Below are 11,610 nucleotides of genomic sequence, written 5' to 3' on the forward strand. Positions count from 1 at the left end.
TATTTGGTCTACCAATTTTGCAGAGTGTTATCATCGAACCTGTAGGGCGTCCCACAGTGAGGCTTTGTCTACAGATATCTTGGTCTCATCTGAACATAGTATATTTAATCAGTGTTCGCAGCAGTTTTCTTGCAGCATTTCATGATTCCTGCAATTTGGTACATGGTTTTGCTTTTATTCCATAAGTATCATATTTGATGAATTTCTGCTCCGAATCAGTTGAATGTTTTCCTCGGCCCATTTTGATAAGTATTTGCTAGTGTTTGTATAAAGTTTTATGATAAAATGAAAAATAAGTCTTTCACGTCAATTAAAAAATGCAAAATTAATTTTATTTGTTTTTATTTTTTTTCCACAAAAATACGAGTATGCCATAGTTCAATGTTCAAAAAACACTGAGAAGCTGAACAAGCAATGAAAGCAATTTGCCAAGGTATACAACGGTACTTTACAGCAATGGCGACTTCGATTGAACGATCAGTTAAAAAATATCTACACGTAAGAGTTGCAAATCACTCTTGTTTCTATTATTTTTTCCACCAGTGTACATATGTGTATTTATATGAAACTCTAAACTCGGCATAATTTTGTTTTATTTCTGCACAAATACAATACTGAAGTAGTATGGGTGCGGAGTTCGTTTATTAGTAAAAAAGTTATACATATTAAGTATTATTTCTTCTTTTTTTGTGACTTTTTGCTTTTCTTTTGTGGTGGTGCTTCCTCGGTTGGATTGACCGCTGAAACATCCGACATTTCTACATTCTCACTATCTGTCGTCGACTCTGCGCTAAAGCCCTTTATGTATGGTTTCACCAATTGGAAAACAAGCTTTTCATGTTGAACATTGCGTGAGTCCAAGCTTAAACGTACAGTGACCGGATCAAATGCGTGAAAAATTACATCACCACAACGCTGCGTATAATCCTGCAGGGAAGTTTGCATGTTACGGATGAAAATTTTAAAGTTATTGTTTAGTAAAATAATAAAAAGTAGTACGCACCTCTTCGTTAAATTTGAATATTACACTACCGGGTGTATTCTCTTTATCGCCGGATAAGGAGTTCAGATACACCGTGCCTTCCAGACCGAATTTCGGTATGAGCACTTGTAATGCATTTTTGCGTACAAACAGTACATAACTGTGAATATAAACAACAATCGCCATATAATTGAAGGAAGTCAAGATACTCATTTGTGTTAATTTATCTTACCCTTCTTCGTCCTGTGTTTTTCCACGGAAGAACAAGTGCGTATTTAACGCTACGGATGCACGTCCAGCATATTGTGCCATTTTGTGGCGGTAATTTAGATTATGGCATAACTCTTCGTTTAATTTCTTATCGAGTAAGTCAGCGTATGTGCTATCAGCGCCTATAGATGCAGCCAGCAACCGATGTACAATGATGTCAGAGTATCTGGAAAAATAACCAATTTTAAAAACTTTGAATAAATAAGATTACATATTGCCTACCTTCGGATTGGCGATGTAAAATGCGTATAAATCGGCGTCGCCAAACCATAATGGAAGAATTCCTCTTGCTGTAGAGTGCCACTGATGAAGTAAACTGCTTGCATCATGCAGCGTGTCGTCAGAATACGTATCATTGTATTAAAATATGCATTATCTGGCTTCACACATGCATCCAATGAGCTAGCCAACTCCAACCCCGAATCAATTTTAATTTCGAAGCCTTGATGACTCGCAGCTTTTATAAGTGGTTCGAAATTGCTGGGTGCTGGACGCGGATGTCTACGTAACATAGCACATTCAGGAAACTCTGTGCAAATGTGTTCAGCCACTGTGCAATTAGCCAGTAACATGAATTCTTCGACCATGGAATTCGTTTCACGCACTTGTTTCGCCTCTACTTCGAGTGGCTCATGTGTTTCGCTATCCACCTGGAAACGTATCTCAGGTGAAGCCAACACTAAAGCGCTATAAAAACATAAAATTAGTTAGGAAAAAAATAAGAACTTACTATATTAATAGGTTACCCGTTATCCATACGTCTCCTTTTCAATATCTTAGCGAGTCTGTTGAGATTTCTAAGCGATTTGGCGATTTCAGTTTGCTGTGTGGTATCATCAATGATGATTTGAGCCTGTTCGTATGTCATTGCTGCCTTGGATTTGATGACGCTTTTGTGAAAGCGTTTCGCTAAAATATTAGCCTCATTATCTAGTTCCCAAATACAAGAAAAAGCAAAACGCTCCTCTCCACCTACTAAGGAACACAAATTGGAACTCAACAGTTCCGGCACCATGTCAATACGTTTGCCTACCAAATAGACAGTAGTGCCACGAGCTGCAGCCTCATTATCCAACGCATTGCCGGGACGAATGAAGTGACTTACATCAGCGATATGTACGCCCACTTCCAAACGACCATTAGGCAGGTCGCGGCAATGGAGCGCGTCATCAATATCCGTGCAGCCTGGTGGATCCACAGAGCAAATATATAAGTCACGCAAATCGACACGTTTTTCATAATCCTGCAATCAAATGAAATATCAATACATTTACACAGCTAAGTAGTTAGGCATTATTAACCTCCGGGGTAATGATCCATGGCATTTGTGGCAAAAAACTCAGAACTTCTTCAGAAAACTTGCTGTGCGGCACATCGTGCTCCAACAGTATTACCTCATTTTCGGTATTCATATCACCTAACGGACCAAGACTGCGGACAAAGTGACCATGCGGATATCGAGAAGTACGCGGCCATGAATCTATTGCAACGATTATGCGTTTATTCTGCAGTTGTTCCGCCTGACGCGTTTCTATACGTATACGTGGAATTTTACGATCAGCAGGAACGAACAAGTGGCGTGTTGTGTTTTCCAGCAGACTAGGTTGTAATATACCACAGTATTGCCGCCATTTGCGGCGTATAATACCTACCACTTTCCCCGTAGGTCGAATTTCTTCTGTTTTAGATACGTTCTTTTCAAACACGACTTTCTCTTTTTCAGTTCGTTCTACGTTATCACCCGGGTCTTCATCGACACCTTCTTCTAAAACGATTTCACTAGGTGCAGCCCACTCTTCTTGAGGTAAAAGCTCAATTGCTACAATATCACCGTCCACGGCACGATTCAATGCTTCCCGTCCTTGAATAAGCACCTACAGTTTAATAAAACACATAATACATTAAAAACATTTAAATGAAAAAAAAAAGAATATATTTACCGGATGCTCGTAACCTTCAACCGAAACAGCACCCTCAAGGTAATTCTCACGCGATGCCTGAAAGGACCCCTGCAGAAGCTTTTTCATCCTAATGCCGTCATGTATTTCGTTTACACTTAAGTGCGTAGGGAAGATTGGCAATGTTTTCTTGTCACTTTCGAAATTCTTCCGAGCATACTTGTCAATCAGCATAGGAAAATCAACTAAAGACTTTACATACTCCTCAGCGTTTGCTACCAGTATACCATCCTTTTCTGCGCGCTCTCTATTGTCGGCATCGTCAGTAAGCATTACAACCCTGGTACGCGGGCGATCAGACTTTTGGAAAGTGCGACTATTTTGTGCTTCTCCCATATGTTGATCATACCAGAGTGTAGCTTTTCGTATAGCGCGATCATTACGATCATTAGCACTCTCACCGGGCTCACGCTCAACGTACGTATCCCTTTATATAGAAACCATAATAAATAAAAAAATACTAAGAAACCGTACATGGGCTTACTTGTGGTGTTCATTCACAAATACATAGAACCCTCTTGGCTTATGCTGCACAACTTCGCGAAAACGCTTATAAACCGCACTGCTATTATGCTTCACCTCATTCAATACCGTGGACAATACAATCACGTTGGATATAGCATCCTCTTCCAACACATCGATCTGATTCAGTACCACATTTGTATCCAATACTACATAGTGCGGAAAAGGGAATAATTTGCTTTTAACCTCGCGTTCAGGAAGTAAGGACACAGATGTTTCATCCTGTACACAGTTCTCACAAATCTGGGCACCACAACCCAAATCATCACGAAGATAATGCTCACGCACAATCTAATAATGCCAAAGGATATGTTTTGTGAATTATGTTTTAAATTAAGTTTCAATAACATTAATATTTGGTACCTTCAGAATATTGCCACGCTTTGTTTTGCGAGTAAATTCGCGTATTGTCTGCATTTTTACAGAAGATTACTGATTCTATTAATTAAAGAAAATGATTACCATAAACTCTCTAATGGAAAGCGGCTAAACATGTGGAAAAAAACAAATGTGCAATCGGTAAACAGATGATCAACAGAAAAAAGTTCATATATGTAAAGTGTTGTCAACACTAAAAGCTAAAGTCATGAGAATTAGAATATAATGCGAGGAACATTAAATACAAGGATGATAGAACAGAAGGCTGCGCCTTCCGAAGTCTCTGCATCGTCAGATTCCATGAGTAAACAAACAAAAGAAAGGGGATTAACTTGTTTGTGAAGAGGCAGGAAGTCCAAAGCAATAAAAACTACCAATAACAAAAAATTATACAAAGAAACACTATCTTGCCATGGCGTCATCCACATAAAAACACAGAAAAACTGCATTTGGTGATATTTTTATAATTCGTGCTTTCACAATCTAACTCGCGATTCTTCGTTTTCATTAGTTTGTTTTATTTAAATGTCACAAATCACAATATTACCAACCCATTCACTGAATTTTTACAAAAAAGCAAACTCTTCTCCATTTTATGTTTTGTTCGTTTGTTTTGTATTGGTAAGCAGCTTGACGTCACACTTGTGAAAATCGCAGATATATTCCTGGTTGAATGCGAATGTATTCCGGGAGATATCAAGAGAACAGCTCATTTGACTTTTTTATTTGTCTTGCTTACTTGATTTTCAGTCCATAGAGTTCGTTAGTTATTTTGCAAATCACCTCGGTATACTACATTAGCTACGGCATATCTCGAGAAATTTACATCCACTTACATTTATAAAAAATTGCCTTAGAACTATTAAAACATAATAATATAATCATTTGACTTTTTTATTTGTCTTGGTTATTTAATTTTTAGTCCAATCATACAACCTACTCGTATATCTCATAGAGTTCGTTAGTTATTTTGCAAATCACCTCGGTATACTACATTAGCTACGGCATATCTCGAGATATTTACATCCACTTACATTTATAAAAAATTGCCTAAAAATTACTATTAAAACAGTTATTTCTGTCAAAGTGCATTCTTCCGTCTTAGAAATAATTAGTTTATCTTGACAATCTGCTATCAGCTTAAATATGTTCTCCCAAGTTAGCAGTACCAGCAAAGCAATGCCATTTGGGCATTTTGTTTATAACCCATAGAACGTCAAAATCTTTAAGCAAAGATTGGCAGTTTATAGTAATTAACATTGCAAAATTCAGTGACCAAATAAATAGTAAAAATTCAAAGTTATAAACCTGCTACGTCTAACTGCTTAATCTGACTTGGAATATACTTATTTTTGTTGGTTAATACTCCTTTGCATCAGCTGATTTATAGCAGTTTCATTATATAAAAGTACAATTTCAAAAAAAAGAATTACCGAAATATAGCAAATTATAAATCAATTAATGAAAAGCTCTGCAATACAAGTTACTTTGATTGAAAAATATACAAATTTAATAGCTCAATTAATTGTATATTCGTCTTGTAAATTCACCTAAATGTGAATATTTTTTATTAAATTATTTTGATATTATTATTAATATTTATTTATTTATTTTATTATTTATTGATTATTATTTAAACTTAAATTTCCCGACGATCAAATGCCGATTGTTAAACAGCTGACTACTATTTTGCTAACTACCGATTAAAGTGCCAAGCTTGCCACAACGACACTTCGTTACTTACGTTGGCGTTTAGTCGCTTTCGTTGGATTTACGAAGTTACGAGCTCGGTGTGAAAACCCCTATTATTATAATTAAAATGTATACATATATTTTGAAAACCAAAAAAGCTATTTATGTACCTTGGGAGTGTTCTCGAAATTTCAAGTTTAACAACCACAATACCCCGAAACGGTAAATTAATAAAGAAAGCGATTAGCATACATATCCGCTAATTTTTCGGAAATTATCTTGCAAAGAAAGCTTCGCATATTCTCATATCATTATTTACATTAAATTTATCCCAACTGAATTCGGTACAAAAGAAGCAACACTGTTCGTCGGCCACACGTGTGTTTCATTTTCATGTGTTTCATCATACTTTATTTTATTCCTCGATCAAGTGGCTAAATATTTTTATTTTGTGCGAAAAAACGCTGTGTTTTATATTGCAATATGGTTATTGTGGAAAAAAGTTTTCCGCGAGGCGGAGTTTTCACAAAGGAAAGTAAATCAGAGGAGGTGAAAGAAAATATAGTAAGTGCGAAGCAGAATTACCCTAAAATCTACAAAACAAACTCACCCCTCCCTTCTATCTTTCTTCCAGATATTTGGAGCCCTACAAAAGAAAATCAGGAAACCAAAATCTAAGAAGGTTGATGGACAGAGTGGCGACGTAGATACGGAAATTGATCAAATTCAGTCACTGTCTGCCGAACTCTTGAACTATGATACTATTCAAGATGGTATGAATATTATGGGTATAGTAAAGTCTATAGACCAGCTACATCTCACCATATCACTACCTGGACGAATGACAGCTCGGGTGTCAGCATTAGAAATTTCAGACTCCTATACAAAAGCTACCCGGGAATTTCTACAACAAACTAATTCTGACAACAATTTCAAGCCACTAACAGATTTATATAACATAGGACAAATAGTATATGGACGCGTACAGGAAGTGAAACAGAATGAATATGGTCGTATGCAAATTTTGTTTTCATTTCGACCGAGTGAAGTGCACTCGGAATTGTCGCATACCAATATTAAAAAGGGATTCATTTTTAATGGTGCAATAGAGGAGATACAGGAGCATGGTTATATTATTGAGTCAGGTATTAAAGGACTACGCACCTTTGTGCCATTGGAGAAAGCACAGTCTAATCACGTTGTAGGAGAATTAATTTTTCTAAAAGTGGAAAAAATTACAACAGACAAAAGAGTTAGCACTTGTATATGCAAAGAAATCAACCCGGATAATATGAAAATTAAGAATCAAAATGAGCCGAATATTGATTACATTTTACCCAGTACAATTGTAAAATTTTCTGTATCGAAGATACTCAAAGACGGTCTACAAGGTACCATAATGAATGAAGGATTAACAGCATATGTAAACGAACACCAGTTGGCAGAGCCTTTGGCGCTACCAGAAGATTATGAGATAAACTCTACAGTAAATGCGCGTATTTTGTACGTAATGCCACTTACCAAACTTGTTTATCTAACGTTAAACTTGCGCACATCGGCCAATGAGCTATCTATTGAGCAACAATATAAGAGAGGCGATATTATAGAGGCAGCTAGAGTACACCATTTGGGAACAGGTGGTGTAATTTTAGTGCTGGATAATAAGTTTAAGGGTGTGCTCTCTTATCGCACTATTAAATCCAACTATAAGGGCAATTACGACCAGGACGAAGTATTGGTCAAGTATGCAAAGAAAACGAAGCATAAAGTGCGTGTTCTCAGCTATGATCCAATGGATTCATTTTACATATGTACGGACGACGCAAAGACCGTTAACGAAAAGGTTTTCGTATTGGATGATGTAAAACCCGGTGAATTTGTTACAGCAACAGTTAAAGAATATGAACCGAAAGTTGGAGGTTATAGCATGCAGGTTGGTGGAGTAAAAGGTAAGTGTTGCAAATATAATAATAATACGGAAAGTCACATCTAATACATTATTCTTTTGTAATTTATAATTTGATAACTTTGGCATTTAGTTAAATCTTATTTATTATAACAATACAAATTTGTTTGTATATTTTTTGTCTCAAAATTGAATAAAAACCAATAAATATCAATTGGTCTTTCTTCAATTTCAGGTATTATCGAAAAGTTATATCTTGCTCCAACACCCAAAACGCTGGAGGCAAATGCCAAAGTTCGCTGCCGTGTATTGGCTGTTAGCACAGATCGTAAAACAGTATATCTGACCAATCGTCCGGAGTACTTGTCCAAACACGGTAATGTGCTTACCTCGCTTGTAAATGCGCATCAAAATAGTACTTACCTGGGTACAATAGTCCAGTGCAATGAGGAATATATATTGGTAAAGTTCTTCAATAACCTTAAAGGAATACTATATAGGCAACGTTTGAGTAACTTACTGGGTAGCGAGATGTATAAATTCTATGAAGGACAAACAATGGCATTCCGTGTATTAACCAAAAAGGGTGAACAAATTACGCTAACGCTGGCCGATGATACATTCGGTTTGGGTGAAATATGCCCAATTACTGTGTTGCATACTTTGGAATCGGGTTTGGAAATAAACATTTCTTATCACCCCGAAGGTGACTACGAAGAAGCAAATGAGAAAGACCTTGAAGCAAATGCAATTGCAGTGAAAGGACTAGTGCCACTGCGTTTGCTCTCCGATTATCCTGATTTATTGTATGCCAAATTGCGTACATACACGCCTGGTTCACAAACACAGGCCGTTTGCATTTTAAGGAATATATTCAGTTTACGCGATGTGCCATATTTTCTAACGCATTTAACGAACAATTGGCGAAATATAAAAAAAGGTGACATTTTGAAGGCACATGTGAAGAATGTACATGAGGATGTTGTGGAGTTATTGGTGCCGATACGTAACTATGGCAAATTGGTGAAAGTGCATATAAAGATGTTGCTGGTAAATGCATTTAATAGTGCTAATATTCAACTTACGCCTGAACAAGTGGTCTATGTGAAAGTACTGAGCAAGGAGCTTGCCACGAAGACAATCACAGTCACGGCAAAATTAACAGATGTGTGGGACGGTGAGCTTAATAGCACGGCACTGTACATTGAAGAGTAAGTATTTGTAGAATTTCCAGGAAACTCCTATAGGTTTTACCATACATAATTTCTCATTTTCTTTCCAGTTATCTAAATGAAGTATCTGAAATTAAAAAAGCTCGTAAGAGATTGGGTCACAGTATTGGACATCACAAAGTTGGTGAAAAAGTGGTGGCGCATTTCCGTGGCATAAATAAGGACACGAATGATTGGCACTATGAAATCGAAAAAACGAATGTGTTGGCTGTGGTGAAATCTTCGCTGGTCGGAAAATCTAAGCCACCCAAAGTGGACGCAAAGCAAGACTGTCTCGTCCTTTGGGTGGACTACTCAACTGAGTTGGTATATATCAGCAACAAGCAAGGCGATGTTTCACACGTCAATTCAAATATGCATATACCTAACAATTTGGTAGCTAAAACAGGTATTAATGCCAAAGTTTTGCTGATGACGGACCAGCTTTTCATTTGTTCGCTGAAGAAAGGTCCTAATCCGTTAATTTATTGCCCTCTACGGTTGCATTTTAACGATTTTGAGAATTCAGCTAGCGCCGGTATAACAGAAGGAGATTTCTGCAAGTTGGCCTTCATACACGAAAAGAAGCCAATTGCAGTGCCGGAGAGCACTTGGAAGCTGTGGCACGATATAAAAAAGAAACGCAAAGCCAAAATGGAGCTTGAAGATGCACCAAAAATGAAAAGAGCAAAAATTGAAAAGGGTGCGAAAGAGTTTATCGATGAGCCTATCAAAGCTGAAAAGCAGCCAAAAAGCTCACAAAAGATGCCGAAAAAGGAAAGAAATCACTCAGTTGTAGAAAGCAACTTGCCAGCCGCAAAGAAGAAAAAACGTGAAGTCGAAGCAACTGATGTGCTATTCTACGAAGACAAAATACCCAATCAGATCGTTGGCGTTGATGAAGCTGGCTCTTCAGATACTGATGAGAAACCCAAACCGAACCAACTGAATAAACCTAAACCAAAATTGTTACCCGGCATCAGCGGTTTCTGGAACACAGACCTCTCTCAACTGAACGATAATAAAGCAGCGGCTTCAAGTGACGATGAGGATGAAAAAGATGACGCAGAACAAGGGGTACAAAAGAAGAAAAAGCTTACTGCTGCAGAAAAATTCAAATTGCAACGCGAAGAGGAGGCGCGTCTACGTGGAATCGAAGCAAAATATGCTGATCCGAATCATCTTCCCGATAGCGTTGATCAATTCGATCGTTTAGTGCTATCTGAGCCAAATAACAGCAAACACTGGATCAATTATATGGTCTACCATTTGCAGTCGGCGGAGATCGATAAAGCGCGTGCTGTAGCTCGTCGGGCCATTAAAGCCATATCCTATCGTGATGATAATGAACAACTCAACATTTGGGTGGCATTATTGAATTTGGAGCTGCGCTATGGCAATAAAGAATCGTTCGATGAAGTAGTAAAGGACGCTGTCACCTTTAATGATCCACTCAAGATTTATCTGCGTACAGTGGAGTTACTCTGTGATGCCAAGAAAACACAAGAAGTCATTCAGATGATCAGTTTAATTACAAAGAAATTCAAAGCCCAACCGGAGGTGTGGCTAGCGGCAGCTAATGCCTATTTTAACATAGAGATGCACGAACGCGCGCAGCAACTGTTGCACAAAGCACTCGCGTGCCTGCCCGAAAGAGAACGTAAGTAGTGGACTGAAATTCGTAATTCAAATAGTTTAATGTTTAGAATAAAGAAATTATATTTAGGTAGTTTATTAATTTGTTCTTAATTATTATTATTTTTTTTTTCATAAATTAATATATTCTTATTTTACCTCTTTAGATGTCAACACCATTGTTGCTTTCGGTAATTTAAATCACAAATATGGTTTTAATGAAATGGCACAAACCCTACTCGATCAAGTGGTCACCTCATATCCGAAGCGTGTAGATGTGTGGGCACAATATGTAGATATGTTAGTGAAGACACAAATGATTGATTCAGCGAGGTTTGTACATAATTTACATATAGTTTGCTAATTACTACAATAAATTTATTCCTATCTATTATTATTATCATCCCTCTGTAGAAGCGTTTTGGAGCGTGCCGTTATACAGAAGATACCAATGAAAAAAATGCGCACAATTTTCAAAAAGTATTTGGAATTCGAAGAACGTTTTGGTACGGACGCAGATGCGGCGAAAGTGAAGAAATTAGCTAAAGAATATGTGAAACGAAATGCTCACCTCTAAACCACTGTTTTTGAATATACATATGTACATTACATTATTGTACATTATTTTTAAGTTTTGAATAAAAATAGTATAATATTACATAATAGTGTGTTACAAAATTTGTTTAGCTGCTCGGCCGAATAATGTGGAAGTGTATATCAATTTCCGATTCTAAGGATTTGTAATACATGCATGTATTGCATGTACAGTTATGGACAAGGAAATAGCGCAGTTTTAGTGTCCTCTATACGAATTGTTATTTCTTAGAAGATTAGCTGGTATTCGTACATATTTTTATACCAATATAGTGCTGTGAATCACTTCTCTCTAATATCGGTCAATAAGTCCCGTTAACTTTTAATGTTTCTTTTTGCAATGTTTTATTAGAAATGCATAAATATGTATTACTGCGTTGGACCACGAAGAGCGCAGCTATATTTCAATTATTAGTTGAATTAATTAAAGCTAATTTTTTCTGTAAATTCTTGTTTGTTATA

The 11,610-nt window shown here is 36.9% G+C and overlaps 2 protein-coding genes across 2 annotated transcripts; one reads left to right on the plus strand and one right to left on the minus strand.

Annotated features, from left to right (window-relative positions):
• Positions 1-205: 205 nt before the first annotated feature.
• On the minus strand, positions 206-4,274 carry LOC128869276 (exosome complex exonuclease RRP44). Its single transcript, XM_054111815.1, has 9 exons — positions 4,096-4,274; positions 3,695-4,023; positions 3,193-3,637; positions 2,554-3,126; positions 1,999-2,495; positions 1,475-1,939; positions 1,215-1,418; positions 1,004-1,142; positions 206-927 (listed from the first exon to the last, which is right to left on the minus strand). Exons 1-9 carry the CDS (start codon positions 4,147-4,149, stop codon positions 673-675), a joined length of 2,961 nt encoding a protein of 986 aa, XP_053967790.1. The 5' UTR covers positions 4,150-4,274; the 3' UTR covers positions 206-672.
• A 1,912-nt stretch (positions 4,275-6,186) lies between these two features.
• LOC128869284 (protein RRP5 homolog) lies at positions 6,187-11,217 on the plus strand. The gene is made up of 6 exons (XM_054111819.1): positions 6,187-6,366; positions 6,437-7,751; positions 7,944-8,919; positions 8,991-10,579; positions 10,722-10,887; positions 10,969-11,217. The coding sequence occupies exons 1-6, from the start codon at positions 6,286-6,288 to the stop codon at positions 11,129-11,131; spliced, it is 4,290 nt and encodes a 1,429-aa protein (XP_053967794.1). The 5' UTR covers positions 6,187-6,285; the 3' UTR covers positions 11,132-11,217.
• The last annotated feature ends 393 nt before the right edge of the window (positions 11,218-11,610 follow it).

The sequence above is a fragment of the Anastrepha ludens genome, chromosome 2 (assembly GCF_028408465.1).
Source record: "Anastrepha ludens isolate Willacy chromosome 2, idAnaLude1.1, whole genome shotgun sequence".
Lineage (NCBI taxonomy): Eukaryota > Metazoa > Arthropoda > Insecta > Diptera > Tephritidae > Anastrepha > Anastrepha ludens.